Raw genomic sequence first — 20255 nt, 5'->3', positions numbered from 1 at the left:
ATCCTTCACCCTTACGCTGCCAAGCATGAACTGTGATTATGGGATGTGAGCGCTACCAGCACCCATGTCAGCCAAAGCGGGTGATTGTTTCTATAGCTGAATAAGTCGTGAAGATGAAACTACTGCCCTGCAGAGGACAAGACTAAGATTTGCCAGCACAACAACAGGAGGAAGCTTGTGCTGCCTGTACTGTACCTAATTTAGGAGTGTATTGAGGTCTTCGGTTTCCAGGGTTGTGAATCTGGCACTTTTGTGATCCAGTAGAGTTTGGTGGACGAAGCTTTTCACTTGTTCTTCTGACGTGTCCGATTAACATGTACTGGAATTAACAAACAGCAGTTGTTGAAGTTGTAATCCATTGCTGCAGGATGTTAATGTTGTAATGATGAGCTAACTGAAAATGTTATGGGCATTCGTGCTGGTTTTGTTGTTTTCCCCACAAAGAAGTTTGCCCCTCCATTCCTCCCCCTCTTTAATTATCTCTTTGTATTAATAAGGGGAGTGTAGCAGCCAGGTGAGCGTTGGGGCCACTCAGCTCTGATCAGTTAGCCTCACCTACCACATCTCTGCTGGATTGGGGATGCAGAGCAGACAAACTGTCCTGTGCTCTGCAAGGAGCCTAACATGAGACAGGAGCTGATCAGGGACTGCAGCCTGCCTAAATCCCTGGGGAGAGGGAGTGTGTCCAAGCCACAAGGTGGTGAGGTTAAAACCCAGGAACTTGGGTCGGTGTCGGGACAGTTTGTAGCTAGCCTACAAAGAAGGAAGCTAACAGCGGAGCCTAGCTAGGCTGATTATTTGGTTCTTTTGGTATTTTTTGTTTCTGATTTTAAGAGAAGGACTCTGAGGCCACAGAAGGGATTGGACTCTGTTAAGTGGCTTTTTGGCTGGAGAGCCAGTCACTTTTACAGCCAGAATGGGACAGAAAAGACATTGGGTAAACTGAGACAGAGCTGCCGCAATACGACTACTAGCTACAAGGAGGAATGCTGGTGCAGCATATCTGTGCAAGGAGCAACCTAACAAAGGGTTTAGATGGAGAGCCCGATTTTTGAAAATAACGAGGTGTCCAAACCTTGGATGCTCAAATTGTCTAACTAGAGTATGAAATGGTCATTTGTTGTACTTATGTACTTCTCTCATCATCAGCTGCACAGTTTGGGTGTCTTTTAGCCCCTTAAGATAGGTCTACACTGCGATAAAAGGTAAATTCTTAACTCAGGTTAGCTACTGCATGTTACCAAACTTTGGTTAAAATAGTGACAAAGACACAGCACTCAGCTTTTAACCTGGATTGGCAGTTCTAGTTCAACGCCAGGCCCCCAAGGGTATGTCTGCACTGCAGCTGGGAGTGACTCTTCAAGCTCAGGTAGACAGACTTGTAGTGGTGGGGCTTGCACTAATATGCTGAAAGTAGCTGTGTGGACGTTGCAGCAACGGCAGAGGTTCAGACAAGCCACCTGAGCTCAAGCCCCATCTACCCCCGGGACAAGCTCAGGTGGTTCTCCTGAGCCTTCCCTGATGCTGCAACATCCACACAGCTATTCTCAGCACTCGAGCATGAGCCCCTCTCTACCACAAGTCTGTCTATCCGACAAAGCTGCCTCCCGGCTGCAGTGTAGTCGTATCCCTGCAGAGTTGAAGTCGAGCTGCTAACCCGAGTTAAAAGCTGAGTGTGATGGATTGGACCCTTTGAGAAGTCACCTAATGTGCTGCAGTTCCACTGAGTCTACCTGTTCTGCCATCCTGGGCCCCCTTTAACCTGTCTTGCCGTGCCAGGCTCTTAAAACCTCCTCTAACGCACCCATAGGCAGGGCCACACCCAGCTGCAGATCAGCTCTGGGAAGACTCAGTTTCAGGGACTTGCTCCAGCACCACATCCTCCCTTGGAGTGCAGACTCAAAGAGAGATTCTGAAATTCACCTCCTCCCTCAATGTGGAAGAGGGATGTGCACACTTCTCGCCCCTCCCCCCAGTTATAAATTGCATAAACTGCATTATATTATAACCCAGAAATACATTTATTAACTATTACAGGTGTATTTTAAGTAGTTAAGGACGTAGCAGACAGAACAAGGCTGATTACTAAGAAAATAAAACAGAGCCCACAAACTAAGCTTAATGCACTAAAGAAACTGGTTACATGTGAGTTCTCACCCTAAATGTGGTTCTAATAACCTTATTCACAGGCCAGACGCCCTTCCAGCCTTGGCCCAGTTCTTTCCCCCTGTTCAGTCTTAGACTATGTCTATGTCATTTAAAATACAAAATCTCTCTCTTTTGCGCGAAAACTGTGGGGGCATCTACACTTGTTAATGGCTTTTTGCGGTGACACTCAGGAGTTTCACTGCAAAAAGAAAATCACCTTCACGAGAGCGGTACAGTTCTTACTGCTGTTTTTTTGCGCTGTTGTGAAAGTGAAGATACGTTCCACTAGTGTAAACACCTTTTGGCCTTCGGAGGATATTCCACAGTTCCAAAAGTGACCACTCTGGCCAGCATCTCCGCTGCTCTGACGCCAGGTAAACAGATGTCCCCCACTCCCCCTGTAAGCCCTGGGAAGTTTGAAACTCACTTTCCCTTCGCTTGTAGATGTGGCAGGGGGGTTAAAAAAAATGCCACGAAAGAACCAAGGAAGTAATGTGGCTGCTGGAACATGAAGCAGTGCAGCACGGGGCACTGAGAAGAAACCCAGAATGCCTCCCGTGCACCCCCCCCCCAGACCTATGCAGAGAGTTGCACCATGGGACTGCTGCCCTGCAGTGCTGCTCTCATCGGCAATGGAAGTGCTGCTAGTGTAAACGTTCCCTGACGCCTGAGGAATTAAGTGAGAACACAAACCAGCACTTTTCTGTCACCGGTTCATTGTCACCGATGAAACTTAACAGCGCAAAAACTCTGCAAGTGTAGACATAGCCTTAGTTGTTTCCAGCAGTCATCTTGGGTGGGGTAGCAGGGGAGAATTCACGACCTGGATTACCTCACTTCCCACCCTTAAATAGGATTTGCATAAAGTGGGAATCCGTTGCTTCCTAGTTTGACCCCCCCTTCCCTTACAGTGAAAAGTTACAAGAAGTCCCAGGTAATGCTTTAGTATTAGGTGACAAGACCACCTGACTCTGTAGGGCCCTTGTCCTTCACGAGATGACCCACAGATTCACGGGAAGACTAGGCTCTTTCACAGTCCATTGTCCTTGTTGATGGGCCATCCGCCCTGTCTGGTTTCCTGTTGTTGTACCTGAAGTGCTGGCAGTGGGTGCCACCCAAAGTAGCATAGTTGAAATACAGACACATAGTCAATGTTCCTAATTTCAGATACAGAAATGATACATACACACAAATAGGATAATGGCATTCAGTAAATCATAACCTTTCCAATGATATCTCACAGGAGCCATCTTGCATAGAGTATATCTCAGGCATATTTTCATAAAGAATATGGAATGACGCGCCATACTGAGTTGCTATTTCTTTGCTGCTATTTCAACCTGTTAGCTAACCCGAGTTAGGAACACACCTTTCTTTGCTGTGTAGATACACCCTTAGAGTTATCTGGCTTTTTAAATGTTGATCGTTCTGTGGCTCCAACTTTCACTTGTAAGTGTCCGAGGAAATCCAAATGTTGACACTTTCTGGGAAGGGTGAGGTTCTCAGCAGAAAAGAAATATCCTGACGGGGCAGCAAGCTCCAGGAAAGTGCTCAATCAAACCAGCACCGTACATTTGACTATGAGCTAGTTGAGAAAGTTAGCAAAGCAAGAGTTCCAAATGCTGCGTTGCTGCTGTCTGGTTCTCATTACAGCCTCACCCTGTGCTAATTCCTTCCTTTTTGCCTGGCTTTCACTGCAATGTTTCCCTGAAGCATCCTACCCTTGGATTTTTGCCTCTAATCTGTTCAGCGGAAGGCAGGGGCACACCATCCTGCTCTGAATAATTGGGGGTATTACGCCTTTTGATTTGGAGGCTTTTTCTTCCTTCAGCACAAGCCGGGAAGATTGTAAAAAGCAGAGCGACATGACGGTTAGGAAGTTAAATTGCAGCTGGGTGAAAAGGTCACAGCAGGATGGCACATCACTACCGTGAGTGAGAATGCAGCCCAAGAGGCACTGAAATTCAGAGAGAGGAAGACAAGGAGAAAATAGCTCAACATAATTTCCTCCTTGTCAAGATGTAATGGGAGCTGGCAACTGTAGAAATTTAACTCCTTGTTACAGCTCTGGGGCCTGTCATCAGTCCTAGATGGGTGCTGAAATGACTCGGGTATGCCCAGCGACTGGATAATCTAGCCACCTGACCTGTGTGTTTGCTGCCCAATCATGTTAACTGAGAAATACCAGCATGAGGCAGGGAAAATTCCCTTGGAGAACTTTCTGTCCTGGTCTGTGGTCACAAAAACCCTTGTCTCTCCATCAGAGCAATTTATCCTCTTTTTAGGGTCTGAGCCAGGGGTGGGCAAACTTTTTGGCCTGAGGGCCGCATCGGGGTTCCAAAACTGTATGGAGGGCTGGGTAAGGAAGACTGTGCCTCACCAAACTAGCTGGCTCCCACCCCCTATCTGCCCCCTCCCACTTCCCACCCCCTGACTGCATCTCTCACAACCCCCAACCCATCCAACCTCCTCTGCTCCTAGTCCCCTCCCAGGATCCCCCGCCTCTAACCATCCCCCCAGGACCTCACCCTCTATCTAACCCCCTCTGCTCCCTGTCCTGATTGCCCCGATCCCTATCCACACCCCCGCCCCTTAACAGGACCCCAGGACTCCCATACCTATCCAACACACCCTGTTCCCCGTCCCCTGACTACCCCCCGCCCCAGAACCTCCGCCCCATCCAACTGCCCTCTGCTCCCTGTCCCCTGACTGCCCTAGGGACCCCTTGCTCCTTATCTAATCCCCCTGCTCCCCGCCCCCTTACCATGCCACTCAGAGCAGCATATCTGGCAGCCGCGCCGCCCAGCCGGAGCCAGCCACACCACTGTGCTGCCCAGCATGCGCTCGCAGCCCCGCTGCCCAGAGTGCTGGCGGCGCGGCTAGCTGAGGCTGTGGGGGAGGGAGAACAGCAGGGAAGGGGACAGGGGCTAGCCTCCCCGGCCGGGAGCTCAAGGGCCAGGCAGGATGGCATAAATGGGGGAATCTCGAGTAGGAGCAGAGAGGTTATTTTAGCTCTGTGTTTGGCACTGGTGTGACTGCTGCTGGAATAGTATGTCCAGTTCTGGTGTCCACAGTTCAAGAAATATGTTGATAAATTGGATAGGGTTCAAAGAAGAGCCATGAGAATGATTAAGGGTTTAGAAAACATGCCTTACACTGATAGACTCAGCTTAACAAAGAGAAGGTTAAGGAGTGATTTGATAAGTCTTTAAATTCCTACATGGGGAACAAACAGACTCAAAGACTTAAAGGCCAGAAGGGACCATCATGATCATCTCTGATCTCTTGCACATTGCCACAGAATCTCATGCACCCACTCCGGTAGTAGGCCCATATAGTTAATAATCTTAATCTAGCAAAGAAAGTTATAACATGAGCTAATGGCTGGAAGTAGAAGCTAGATAAATTCAGACTGAAATAAGGCTTAAATTTTTACCAGTGAGAGTAATTAACCATGGGAACAATTTACCAGGGGTTATGGTGGATTCTCCATTGCTGACAATTTTTAAATCAGGACTGTATGTTTTTCTAAAAGATCTGCTCTAGGAATTATTTTGAGGAAGTTCCCTAGCCTGTGTTATGCAGGAGGTCAGACTAGATGATCACAATGGTCCCTTCTGGCCTTAGATTCTATGAATTTATGAATTCAAAATGGCTTTTGAGAAATTTCCTTCAATTTTATTAATTTTTTTAAAGTTAGTGTCTGAAATCTAAATGAAATGTTTGTCAACCTGAAACAACATTACTTTTTGGTTTGCTGAAAGATTTGAACAATTCTGGGTTTGGGACAGGCCGAAACAATTAAAAAATATCAGAACAGACAGCACACCAGAAAATCAGTTATTCACCCAGCTCTGCTTGCTGGTAGATGGTGGAGAAGGGAATGGTGTTCTAGGAAAAAACTGGAAAAGCGGAACAGAGAAAAGTGAAGGAGGAGTGGGTAGCAGTAGAATAATTAGGAGCCTGTATGAAAGCCAGCTTCCTCTGTAAGCTGTCTTATGGAGTTGTGGAGGGGGAAACAGACAAATCATCTGGCACCCTTCTTCCACATCCTACAACAACTGTTCTGCAGTAAGAATTTCAGGTTAAGGGTGTGGAAGAAGGGTGCCAGCCCCGGTGGAAACTGTGGAGCAGGACTACCATCAGGAGCCCAGGCTCTGTGTGGTAGCTTCCTGGTCTGTCAAGAGGAAGTGATAGAAGTAACTGGAGAAAAAGGAGAGAGAAAGAACTGGAAAAATTCCTGCTTGCTATCCCAAAGTGATCAGAAAAACTTGAAGGGAATGTCTACACTGCACACTAAGCCTGGGCTGTGACTCAGGTTTGAGGCCAAGTCCCTCTTCTGCCCACACAACAATCATAGAACCACAGGGTCAGAAGGGGCCACAAGGGTCATATAGTCTAACTCCCTGCCAAGGTGTAGGATTTGTTGTGTCTAAAATCAGTCAGACTCAGGTCAGCAAGCGCTCAGTACCCAGGTTTTAGAACCCTGCTTAGGTCAGAGCCTGAGTCCCACTAAGCCTCGGGGTCCAAGACCTGTCATTTTGCAGTGTGGATGCAAATCAAACCACAAACCTGAATAAGAAGGTCTGAATAGTGCTGTATGGACATGTTAGCACAGCTCTGGTAAACCTGGATTTGCAATGCAATATAGATGCTCCAGCATGGGCTTGGAAACTCCATGTCCACAAGCACAGGTCCCACAGACCTAGGTTTACATTGTAAACCTAGATAACAGAATGTATAAAGGTTTAAATCCCTATCTACCATTGTGTGCTCTAACCCTGTTGTTTCTCAGGCTTGTCTGTCTAAGTGAAGATTATTAAAGAGATCCTCAGCTTTAATAGCGCTATCTGCATTTTCTGATTCATTAGTTTTCCTAATATAAACGTTCTCTGCTTGTTCTCAGCAGGATAATAAACTGAACAGAGAGTGCCATTTCTGTACTCCCTCTCAGGACCTCCTTTATTTAGCCTGCCTCTTCCAGCTTCGTGTGTGGGTGTATATATGTGCCCATAATGACGGGATGGAATAAATCTAGGATGACCTGGATTGGGATAAGAGCAGACTGAACAGCAGTTTCTGGCCAGGTGGAACCTGCTGTGTGGAGGTCATGAGCTGAGTTAGGTTCCCTTCCTTGAGTTCTTGTCCACCATTTGCACAATTTAGGGTTTTGATGCAGTGAGGTTAATTTTTAATCATGGCTGCCTGCTAAATCAGATGGCCAAATCTCCCTTGATTGCTCACATTCTATGCCTAAAAGCCCGTTTCAGTTTAAATGCCTGAATGTGAGATGATTTTTTTGAGGTCTGTCTGTGGAAACCAGGCATGAAACAGTTGAAAGTTCATGTTTAAATAGCTTCCCAAACAACATGGTGGGGGGAATCAGGCTCCTATGGAAATGAACCATTCAGTCCTGGCTCAAGTCTTACCAAAATGAGAAGTTCACATCTCCGCCAATTCATTCTGGCCTTGGCATTATCAGTAAATCCTCATTCTTGGCATCCCCAATGGTTGGTATGCAGGGCCAGTGCAACCCATTAGGTTACCTAGGCGGTCGCCTAGGGTGCTGACATTCGGGGGGCGGCGACTGTGGTGGCCGAACATCCGCCACCTCTGTCGGGGGCACCATTTTGGAGGTGGGATCTTCCGCTGCCTAGGGTGCCAAAAAGGCTGCTGGAGCTCCTGTTGGTATGTGTAGTAATGGAAAGGAAAATGCATGGGATTATATACTGTAGGGAACAGACCTATACTGCAGAGAGGATGAGCTAAGGAATGCTGCATTATTTAGAGCATTTAAAGTTAGATTGGACAAAGCACTGCAGAATTCATAGTAGGGGACTATTCTCCACAGGCAGGCGTTTGCGCAGGATGACTAGAGAGGTGTTTTCCATCTCTGACTTCTCTGATTCTACGTGTTATTTTGCTATCTGATCGACTCAAGTGGACCACATTGTTCTGCTGGCATTACATCAGTGGAGAGTTTGGCCCAGATGAATTGAAGGAGACTGTTCAACTTGGACTGTGTCCCATAGAACACTCATCATCAGGTCTCTTTTAAAGAGCTAGATCGTTTTAATGTCTTCCGGAAATGGCCCCCCTCTCCCCGTGACACTAATGGTTGGTTGCTTTGATTTACAACCTAGATACTGGAACTCTTTAAGGAATCTGGTGGTCTCCTTGCTGAACTCCATGAAATCCATCATCAGTTTGCTCTTCCTGCTCTTCCTGTTCATTGTGGTGTTTGCTCTGCTGGGAATGCAGCTCTTTGGAGGACAGTAAGTGTAGTGTGTTGCTCATATCAAAGCAGTCCCTGAGGAAGGCAAAAGGCTGATGGGGACTGGATGGCTCAGATGATTTGCAAATCTGTTTTAAATGCTTTCATGTGGAAAATTTTCTTACCGAAACATAGTTTTATCAAACCTGAGATATTTTTTTTAATGGGACAATGCCAGTTTCTATGAATAATTTCAGTTTTGCAAAGTGAAATGTCAAAACAAGCATTTTTGTTGCAAATTGACATTTTGAAAGAAACGAAGAGCATTTGTTTCATTTAAAGATAATTTTGTCATTTTGTTCTTTAAAAAAAATCTAAACAAAATGACATTTGATGTTGAAATGTCCATTCATAGTTTCATTTAGTTTATTTTCAGTTGGCTATTTTGGATTTAAAACTTTTGGAATTATTTGTTCCACAACATTTTTCAATGTTTTGATTTTTCCATTCCCATTTAGGGATGGAAATTTAATTTCAAAATGTTGGAATTTCCAGTGAGACGAAAATCCCATTTTCTTAACAGTTCTGCTAAATGCTCCTCTCTTGGGTCATGTCTGCACTGCTCTGTTGGCGGTAAAAACACACCCTGGACCGACAAAAGTTTTGCTGATGAAAAACATTGGTGTGGACAGCACTTTCTCAGCGGGAGACACTCTCCCGCTGACAAAGCCACTGCCCCTCATTTTGTTGGCGGAAGAGCTCCCTTCCTGAAACTGACCAGGTTATCTCTATGTGGAGCAAATGTTGTCTTCTAACTCTGGTGATAGAGAATTATGAGAACGTAGACATTTTTTTCCTGCACTGTTTTAATTTTAATTTTTTATTTCCTGCTTAGGTTTAATTTCCAAGATGAAACACCAACCACAAACTTCGATACATTCCCTGCTGCCATCCTCACTGTGTTCCAGGTAAAGCTTCCTCCTGCATTGGGTGTGCACTAGAAAGGAACGTTTAGACATCTTTCGGTTCCCGATGGAGGAGATGTTCCTCAAGCTATCTGGAATTTAGGAAAGGAGAAAGTAATTTTTGTTTGCTCATAGCCTACTGTTTATTAGAGAAGAACTGCTCACAATGTGCTGTGGGATTATAATGCACACATTTACCAGTGAAATGATCCATAAAATAAATGCTGAGGGGCTCTTTGAAATTCAGGCAAACAGAATTCTTCTATGGGGAAAGTGGACGGTCACTTTGCACAAAGCAAGCATAATCCAAGGGCTGGAGGAGGCCCTCCAGCGTTCTTCACGAGGTCACCTCCACAGTACCTTACACTGCAATGAGACTTCTCGTGTGTTGTCCTCTGCACAGCATCTATAATAGCATAATGTAGCAAATGAGCACACAATGACCCACTTCCATTTCCTCCTGCAGTTGCCATACGTTCATGGGGAGAGTTGCTGGAGAAGGGCCTGAGGCAATAAGGAAATAATATAGCATTTTGCACTACCAAGGTTGTGGGATGAGATTGGATAAGAATTAAAATCAGTGGGGGAGCCAGGAAAGAGTCATCAACCTTAGCCAACATGATGTGATGATCTGGGAGAGCTGCAGCTCAGGTTTTAAGAGCCTGATTCTGCAGCTGCTCCATGCCTGACATTATTACAGAATCACTTGCTTAGTTAGAGAAATGGGAGTGATGCGCCCCGTTCTGTTTGAAACAGCAAGTGAACTCTCACTTGCCGTTGGGAGACCCATGAACATCCTTTACCACTCTGTTCTTTGCGTATCCATTTTTGCTGGAGATGGGCTTAATCTGAGAAGTTCAAATTTGGATCCAGACCCAAATTTCCCCAAAGTTGAGTGATGGCTGGATGGGACATTCCAGTTCACAGTCCTCCAAAGGAGTCTTGTGGTTAAAACAGAATGAGACCTGGGTTTTATTCACAGATCGGCCACAGTTTCAGTGAATAACCTTGGGTAAGCTGCTCTGCTATGGCCCTCAATTCCCCCAGATGTGAAGGTGGGGGGTTCTATTACTCAGCTTGCTGAGATGTTGCAAGGCTTACTGTGCTCATATTTGCAAAGCGCTTTGAGGCTCTTCCAAGGCGAGATCCCATAGAGGAACAAAGGTATTGTGACCGATGGGACTGAGCTGAGAAGCCTAGCTCTAGATATGAAAATCTCCAGGCTCTGGTGGTGGTTTGGTTTAAGCCAATTGTTACCCGTTGGGAAATTTTATAGTACTTGCTTTCCGCTCACATGATAAAGACACTGGGCAATAGGGCTTCTGTGGGATGAGAGTGAGTCTTTGCGGATCACTTCTAAAATTTATGTAAAAGCGAGTGTAAAATGGCAACACAAGATAAACTCAGTGAAATTTTGAAGCCAGCTTCTGCTACCCTGTTCATTCTGATCAAGTAATTTGCTGTCATGTTTCCCCCCACCCCACACACAACCATTCAGAATGCCGTAATAAGGGCTCCCCAAACCCAGCGTTAGACCTGCCCTGCCTCAGTTTCCCTACTCTCATACAAGCCAGTGGGCCAACTCACTGGCCAGTGCATCTATGGCTACATCTATACTTGGACCCGGGGACACAATTTCCAGCTGGCATAGACGTATCCCAAGTGTAGATGTAGCCGATGACACTCCGACCAGTGTCAGTTTTTCAGTCCCTTTTTCCCAGCAAAGCATTTATTGCTCAGACACAAATATAGATCAACATCAGTCGAAACAGGTAAACAACCTCCTGTCCCTGCCCCTGGTCCCTCCTAAGGCCTCAGAGAGCTTCTGCTGCAGCCCACAGAGCAGGTATCCCCAGCCAGGTCTTTCACCTCGCTGGCACAGCAAGCGCTCCCTTCCTGATCCTTTCCTTGATTTCCAGTCTGCTGTAGGAGCCACTCTAGTCCCTTCAGCTCTTCCTCTGAACTCAGCCTGCCCTTTAAATCCCAGCAGGAGTGTTTGAGTCACAGTCTTCTACCATGTGACCTGGGGCATTGTAGCAAATTGCTGCATCTCTGTACTCCAGCAATTGGCTCAGCAAGAAATGTTTACAACAACCATAGACACAGAGACTGTTTATAAACCAGAAAGACCTCAGTTAGCTGTCCATGCAGCACTACTTGAGGGTTGCCACTTAAATAATTACAAGTTGCTAGCTGGTAAGAGGTAGGCCATTGACGGGTGCCTGAGGGGATGTGGAATGTTGGAGACAGGATGCTATTGAACTTTGGCTCTGCTGAGGGATGTTTTGTTCAGTGGCTGAGCTCTCTAAGTACTGACTTCAGTGACTTTCTGCTTTTGGCCACTCTAGCTGAGTTGCATTGCATGTGTGTCTGAGGCTGAGTTTAAATTCATTCAGGTCCGGGTTCAGAAAGCATCCCCATTCAGGACAGCACCTTAAGTACGCACTTCAGTGCCTTCCTGAATTGGCATCCCAGTCTTTGGCATCACTAACATGCACTAGTCAGTCCAGTATCGTTATGGAGCAGATTTTAAAAGCTATTCTTATTCTATCATCTGATGGCTGTTCAGCCAAACCTTTGCATTCACTACTGAGCAGTGCCGGACAAACTAATCACCACAGACAATCCGGTATATTTTGCCCATTGATCTTTCTGCAAAAGTTCCATAAAACAAACTTTGACATTTGCAACTTTTTTCCATATTTCAAATGATCTGGCAAATAGTGTGAGCTACTCACAGATCATTTCCCACAGCTCTTGGCGTGAGTATTCACTAGTTGTGATTTGCTATGCAATCTGTGATTGGCTTCCTAAGTCACATGATATTTCTGCTTCCTGTCTGGATGACTTGAAAAGCCACAAATAGCTTTCCAGTGGGGTTGCCAACCCTCCAGGATTGTTCTGGATCCTCCAATTGTCATGTGATGAAACCTCCAGGAATAACAAAACTGGCAACCTTGCTTTTTCCAGTTGACCCCTAAACACTTCCATCCTGATTTTTCATGCATATGCCTGTTTCCCCAGCTCCTCTTTCCGTGAACATTCTTGTGAACCAAATTCACTCACATGAATGGTCCTGGAAAGCAAAATGAAAGCAGATGCAAATTCATGGGAATTATTTGATCAAGTGTTTGTGAATCCTGTTTTTCAGAACTCATCCAGCACTAGTGCTGAGAGACCAATGGCCAGAGTCAGATACTCAAGTTATTCTGATGTAACTCCAGAGTAAATCCATTGACTGGAGTTACTTCAGATTTACACTGGTATAACTGAGACCAGAATCTCTGTCCCTAAGTGGTCATTAGGATATACACACTGCACTATATTTGCTAGTCTGCCATAAGAAACATCATTGTATTTCAGCCAGAGCCTTTCCCAAGGTAAGTAGCTGGTGGGCAGTCTGAAATTTGAAATTCTTTCTAGTATATCATGCACACGTGGGTCTTGTTTGCTAACAATACATCATGTTTTATTTTCTTACTAAATACAGACCATTCAAACTTTCTGTTAGTGGGCTGGAGTACTGAATTCCAGAAAAACATTTCCTAATGCACTAAGAAGTGCTGTCATTAAAATCCCCCATATTTGGCAACCAGAACACTAGGTGCACAAATTTCAGAGCACTGAAAACACAAAGAAAGTTGTTGAAAAACGAGGAGGGCAGAGGCTCAGAAGAGTGAAAGTTTTGATGTGGAATGAGCACCTAGGAGCTGTGATGCTTATCAAAGGCTGGGACAAATTCATTAATCACTGTTTGTTTAGATATTATTCATGTATTATTTATTGTTATTGTGTCAGCATCCAAAGTCCTCGATCAGGATCCGGGTCCCATTGTGTTGTGCCCTGTACAAGTACATAGGAAGTCACAGTCCCTCTCCTATGAAGCCAAGGTTCCTCCTCCTCCTGATTATGTTCTCCATTTAGATTCTGTGTTCAGTTTTGTGCTTCTCTGGCCTGGTGGTTGCTGTCTGCAATGTTTGGCTGTCTGTGGTGCCTTGAGGTCAAAGGCGGCAGGGAGCAGCAGGTGCCGACCAGACTCCTTTGTAACCCGCACACCTTCTGGCGTGGTGCGCTGTCCTGTCTAGTGGCAGAGAGAGAGAAAAAACGAATCTGCTCTACAGCCTTAGCTAACAGCCAGTTGGCTTTTAGCTCATGTGGTAGAGGCTCATGCACTAAGCTCCAGAGGTCCCTGGTTTGATTCCGTCCGTCGACGGACCAGGGTCGGACGGCGTTGCACCTGCTGTTACTGACAAACCAAGATGGTGGGGCTACCGAGTGTCCAGTGTCTCCTGTGACGCTCATGTCTGCCTCAGCCACATTGCACCTGCCTGTAGCCCTGTAGGATCTAGTAGGGAGGCAACAGGGATTCCCCAGCTTTCTCTCCTCCAGGTCACTAGGGCTGCTTTGAGGGAAAATTGTAGCTTAGCTGCCTCTTTCCCTCCGCTCTCACTGCTCCCCGGCTGGAGCCAAGCTGCATGGAGCAGCCAGGAGGAGGAAGTAGCTGTGGCTGGTAGCCTGGTGCCATGCTGCTGGCGAGGGAGAAGAGTGGGTAGAAGAGGGGACAGATGGAGAATGGGGCAGGTGGGTAGGAAGCAGGTTTGGCGGTTGCTCCTCGAGGCTGCTGGGTGGTGATTACTGAGCAAAAATCCAGATGGCCTCTCTGCCCACCCCTCTTGCTGCTCAGCCTGTTGTCACTCTGCCAGGGCAAAGCAAGGAGCCGAGGTGAGAGAAATGGCTGGTTGAAAAAGAAGGTGAGAGATTCACTGCTGGGCTCTGCCTCCCTTCCATTGCCAGCACATCCACTTCCTCCAGCTGCACCCTGGTACCTCCTCAGCATCCTTCTAGCTGCTCCAACACCTGCCAGCTAGCTCCCCTCAGCTCCCCCACCTGTCCCCCAGCACCCACCAGATACCACTCAGAAACCCCCCACCTGTCCCATGGCACACTGCCCAGGTATCCCCTGCCTAGTACCCCCAACTTCAAACCTCTTCCAGTTACCCCAGACACAACCCACAGCCAGGGTACCTCCTGCATCAGGAGACATCTGCTTCTATCTGCCTTTGCCCCATAGGCAGCTGGTAGTGTTCCCCCCTACCAGAGGCAGGCTCTTCTCCTGCCCCCGTATGGAGTGAAGTCAGTGACACTCTCCCATCCATGGGAAACATCATAGGTGGAGCTGTGGAAATCTTGGCCCCTATGCATGACTGGTTAATAGAAGGAAACTGAAGATTCCACTGGGCTGGCCTGACAAGGGCATATGGGAGTAGGGCTGCTACCGCTTCTGCATGCTGGCAGTCTTCGCTCTGTGTCCAGCCGTCAACCTCACAGTGCTGGTACTGCCAGGCAGCAGAAAACAGGCAGCCCCAGAGTCCGCTGAGGGAAGGAGTTTTGAGGCAGGAATAGGACTAAGGAGCAGCTATTAAGTGCTGCTTCTGGCCTCCTGCTGCCAGTGGTCCCAAGTACTCCTCAGCCCTCATGGCAGACCACAAATGTCTCTGATTACAGGGCCCTCTCATGGGTTGTTGAGTCCAAGGGCCTCCTCCCAGCCCAAGCTTTGGATCTGTGGGTCCATAAATCCTGCCTCAAACCATCCCCAGCTGGCTGGAAGGAATTTTATAGAGTCTAGTGGTTAATACCTATTTTCGCTGCTGTACCTCGCAATAATCACTATACTACTTTGGTTTTATCTAAACCAAAATAGTTTAAACAATGTATGTTGAGTAATGTAATTGACTGGATTTCTCAGAAGGACTCTCTCCCTATCCTCTTAAGGGAGGCAGAAAAAATGCAAGCGACTGCCAGTTTTAGATAGATATGTAAGTGACGTTGTAGCCATGTTGGTAGACAGGGTTGCAGTTGATCTTCAGAAAGAGCTTCTAGAAATTCTTATGGGCAAAAGAAGGCTAAATAATCTGAAGGTGTTGGACGGGTTTCTGGCACACCCCTTTGCAGAGGCCTTCTTATCAGATGATGCTTATATAAAATGATGCTTAAACACTCCAATCCTTTGCTCATCTTCCTCTCTCCCTCTCTCATATTTAACTACCCAGATACTGACTGGCGAAGACTGGAATGCAGTGATGTATCATGGGATAGTATCACAAGGTGGTGTCCACTCAGGAATGTTCTCTTCCATTTACTTCATCGTCCTGACTTTGTTTGGTAACTGTATCCTTGCACTTCAGTATGAATTGTCCATGGTATGACATGCCATCTCTCACTAGCAAATCAGCATTCAGGATGCTCCAGCCTCCTGAAGTGCTAGAAGGCCATGCAGTGTAGTGGTTGAAACCCAAGTCTGGGAGGCAGGACGCTTCGGTGCTATTCAGACTGCCACCAGCTTACTGGGTGACCTTATGTAAGTCACTTAGGGCTTCCCTCTGCACAGACTTGCTCCAAACACTAAATTGGTTTTAATTCATACTTTTTGGTATTTCACAGCAGTCTGTGTGTGGACACTTACTTCAAATTGAGAAAGTCCTATACTGAATGAATTTAGGCCAGGGAGAAAATAATTTAAGATAAATCCAAATAGAACCTTTTAGCGAGAAGTGTGTCCACACACATACTTGCACTGAAATGAAATCCAATGTAGACTAGGTCCACACTACAGCCTAGGCCGGCAAAACTGATGTCACTCAGGGATGTGACTATTCCACCCTCTGGGTGACAGAAGTGACACCAGCATAAGCACTCGTGTGCTCAGCTCTATGCCGACGGGAGAGCTTCTTGTGCCAGCATAGCTTATGCCAGTCGCATAAATCAGTAGGAGTTTTGCCTGAGTAAGGATTGCAGGATCAGGATTCAATAAAATGCACCGTCATGCATGCCACAGCCGATTGCTCTAACACACTGAGTCTTTTAATTATTCAGTGTAAAATTATATGATCATGTATGAATTTGTTAGTAGACATTGATGCCTGCTACTTTTAGCAAATTCTAATCTCAAGAATACTCCAGAAAATATTTATTAGATACCAAGTCACCACACTCATACCATATTGAGTAGATTTCTCTTTAGACCTTGTGATTTTAGCACCACTCTTATATGCTCTGATAAAGTGATTGCATACTTAGTAATGAATTATGGGGGTGAAAAATTCTTTACTAAAAGCCAGTTAAAAGTGTACTTTTCAGCCCTGATTCAACAAACAACACATCTAGCTTACACATATTGTACTGTTCGGTGCATAGAGCGTGTTCACCACACATGCTGCAGCGGTGAAAGTGTACCGAGACAGCTGCAGCGCTGTATGTAGACACACGGCCTTAGTTATTTGGTGAATGTTTGAGTGTAAACTACTCCTGATCTCCCTGTCTCTCAGTTTGTTTCTCCACCTGTAAAATAGGGATAATAATGTTCACCTTTGTGAAGCGCTTCAGGGTCTTTGGATGAAAGGTCCTATCGCAGGGCAGAGGAGCCTTAACAGCCCCCTCCTACCTGAGAGAGCCTCTTTAGGCTTAGCAGCCTTTGCTCCAGGTCAAAAAAGATGTTTGTTTGGGAATGTGTATTAAAGGGCAGGTGGCGGGAGAGAATAGCTGTATTGAAACAGTCCATGTAGAATCATTTTGGGGGAGAGGTGAGAAAACAAGGTAAGTGCACACTTACAGCAGCATACCAGCCTTTCATTTTGCACATTTCTCCATATTCAGCGTGAGGCAATATGATAAGGAATGGCAGATGAAATGGCATCTGAGTTGTACTTGTCACATTAGAGTCTCTCCTCGGAATTACCCAGTTCTAATTCAGCCTGTCATTGAGCAGCAATATCTACTACTTGGAGATGGGCTCGGTCTTTGCACGAGGGTATCCATCTCAGGCAGTGCAGAGACCGTGCTGGAAATAAGAAGATTTTGAAATTGGGAGGGGACAGGGGAGGAGGGAAGAGCTCTGGATCCTTAGGGCTTGGCATTTGAAAATGAGATGAAAATATTATCAGATTGAAAGAGCGACTGGGAGAAACAGGCTGGCTTTTAACCATAAAGAGACTGAGATCTAATGCTTTTTTAAAGGATACGGATTCCATTTTTATCTTTTTCCCCCCCCTCCACCCTTGGTAGTTCTCTGCTCCTATACACTGATGTCACTCCACAGAATTCATTAGTTTCACCAGCATAAAACTTGTGTAATGGAGTGGCAATTCAGAGCCAGAGTGTAGTTTTCACGAGTACTGTTCAATTTGAGAGCCACCAAGAGACAGATTCTCTTCCCTGCACCAGCCCCTTTTAGTCTAATCTGCCAGTGAAAAGGGGGAGGAACTCCCCCTGCAAAGGAGCTGTGTGAGATGGTTCGCAGCACAGGTGTGCCGAAGGCAGGCAGGGGAGTGGACAGAGTGCTGTGTGCTCTGGGTAGCCCATAGACAGCTATACAAGGCTGCTGGAGGTTAGAGCAGTCCCCGAGGCTCGCCTAACATGCATCTGGAGCCACTCCAGTACCTGGAGCAGTCCAGAATTAGGGAGGTACAAAAGCCATAGAGACTTTCTCCAGACTGTCCCAAAGATGTTGTCCTGACCTGCTTAGGAAGAGCCCTGCCCTTTATGAACTGCTGTGAGGGACTGTCACAGGGCGGGACTCACCCCTGCAGCGCCTCCTGCTGGTCATCCTGGGAATTAGTGTTTCCAGTTCCAGAGTGCCCTCTGCAAGCTGGTGTCCCACTTGCCGCTGGTCCTGAGTCCCTCCTGGACCCCAGTGCCCCTTTCAGGCCAGGGTGCAGCCCCCTTGGCAGTACCGTCACAGATCTGTGTCTCCCCTCCCCAGGGAACCTCCAGCCCCCTATCCCCACCTTGCCTCAGTCTTGGGCTACAGCCAGTCACTATCTAGCCTGCACTCACTGGGGCGGACTGAAGTATAATTGCCACTCATCATCGGTGAGGAGGGTTTGGACCTGCTGCCTTTGTCTACCCTTGGGCTGCCCTCATGCAACCCCAGTGCCCTTCCTGGCCTTTCATCAAAGGCCTGCAGCCTGGGAGTTTGCCTGGCTGGAACTCCCCAGCTCCTCTAGCCTTCCCCCAGCCCTGCTCCACTCTCGGTACCCTGCTCAGCTTCCAGGCAGCCAGGTCCTTCTCTCTATGGCCAGAGAGAGACTGCCAGCTCCTGGCTCACTGGCCTTTTATAGGGCCAGCTGTGGCCTGATTGGGGCGTGGCTCAGCTGTGACTGCTTCCCCAATCACAATGCCTTTAGCTCACAGCCCCAGCCCTCTCCCAGGGCTGGCTTTAACCCTTTCTGAGCCGGAGCGGGTGACTACCCCGCTACAGGGACATATGGCAATGGAGAAGGGGAAAGGGTTTCCCATTGGTTGATACACTGTTTCCTGTGCTGGTTTTATTTTCATTTCCATGCTACACACCTTCCAGGGCCAACATCATGTTCTTTGTATGCTCCAGCTATCCAACCTTCCTCTTTGTTAGGGATGCAAGGAGGGCCTCTTCTCTGTGTGTTTCCACCCACACTCCTCTTGATGTGTGTCTGAAACTTGGGTAGATCCTCACACCTACCTGCCGTACTCTGCCAAGAACAGGTGCCATAAAGAGACACTTTGAAATCTCTTGCACTGTCACTTCTGTATCGATTTCATTGAATCCATGAAATTTTTTTTTCGAGGCAGAGAACAGACTAGAGATAAAGGGTTAGATTAAAATAATAGTCATTATCTTTAACTCTGGAACATGATTAGCAGCTCAACTAGCTTTATGGGCTGAGCATCCCCAACCATGAGAATTTTGCACATAAAAGGGATCTCATGCTGTGGAACGAACCCCTTTCAAGTTCCATTTTAACTGGCAGACAGTTCCAGCTGAAAATTACACTTGGGGAGAACATTTTTAAAGACATTTTAATAGCCTAGCTCTTTCATTGTTTTAGAGACATAAGATGGGGGAGGGATAGCTCAGGGTACGTCTACACTACAGGGTAATTTCGAATTAACATAAACCGGTTTTATAAAACAGATATTATTAAATCGATTGCACGCGGCCACACTAGGCACATTAATTCGGCGGTGTGCGTCCATGGTCCGAGGCTAGCATCGATTTCCGGAGCGTTGCACTGTGGGTAGCTAACCAATAATAACAGTAACAATAACTTTGATTTGCGGCCACACTAACCCTAAATCGATATGTTAATATTGATTTTAGCGTTACTCCTCTCGTTGGGGAGAAGTACAGAAATCGATTTAAAGAGCCCTTTAAATCAATATAAAATGCATTGTAGTTTGGACGGGTACAGCGTTAAATCGATTTAACGCTGTTAAAATCGGTTTAACTGCGTAGTGTGGACCAGGCCTTAGTGGTTTGCACATTGGCCTGCTAAACCCAGGGTTGTGAGTTCAATTCTTGAGGGGACCATTTAGGGGTCTGAGGCAAAATCAGTACTTGGTCTTGCTAGTGAAGGCAGGGGGCTGGACTCAATGACCTTTCAGGGTCTGTTCCGGTTCTATGAGATAGGTATATCTCCATTTATTATTATAGTATCTTTTATTGAACCAACTTCTTTTGCTGAAAGGGACAAAGCTTTTGAGCTACTCAGACCTTTTCTTCAGGTCGCTTTCATTATTCGCTCATTTTCATTATTGCTCATTTCAGTGCTCTGTAATGTGCCTCTGGGATTCTCACTAAGCTCATCCAGGAGAGAGCCACCAAAACTTTGCTTCTCATGTCTGTTGCCTGCAACCTGAACTACGTGCCACACACCCTGTAATGCAGACAGAAAAATCCTCGGGGCACTATATACATACATAAATAAGATATGTCGAGAGTGATTCATTAATTCTCTGTGAATCCTGCAGGTGAAAATGAGTTCACCACTGTGGAGTTTTTGCATAAATGAAGTACACAGGAGGAGAAGAAAGCCAACTGAAAAGTATTTATGATGTTAAGGAACTGACTATAACAGGGCTAATTCATCCCAATGAAGTTCCTGAACCAGGTT

The 20255-nt window shown here is 46.5% G+C and overlaps 1 protein-coding gene across 11 annotated transcripts in view; it reads left to right on the top strand.

The window, feature by feature from the left end:
* Positions 1-20255, top strand: part of CACNA1B (calcium voltage-gated channel subunit alpha1 B) — a 530102-nt gene that overhangs the window by 338169 nt on the left and 171678 nt on the right. For all 11 annotated transcript variants that reach the window (XM_050926295.1, XM_050926292.1, XM_050926289.1 and 8 more), the window contains 3 exons: positions 8292-8423; positions 9258-9330; positions 15378-15495. In XM_050926295.1, coding sequence (XP_050782252.1) covers positions 8292-8423; positions 9258-9330; positions 15378-15495 — 323 coding nt within the window. The remainder of the gene's footprint in view (positions 1-8291; positions 8424-9257; positions 9331-15377; positions 15496-20255) is intronic.

This window comes from Gopherus flavomarginatus, chromosome 17 (assembly GCF_025201925.1).
Source record: "Gopherus flavomarginatus isolate rGopFla2 chromosome 17, rGopFla2.mat.asm, whole genome shotgun sequence".
Classification (NCBI taxonomy): Eukaryota; Metazoa; Chordata; order Testudines; family Testudinidae; genus Gopherus; species Gopherus flavomarginatus.
The sequence above is the reverse complement of the archived record's forward strand: the minus strand, read 5'-3'. Positions and strand labels throughout refer to the sequence as shown.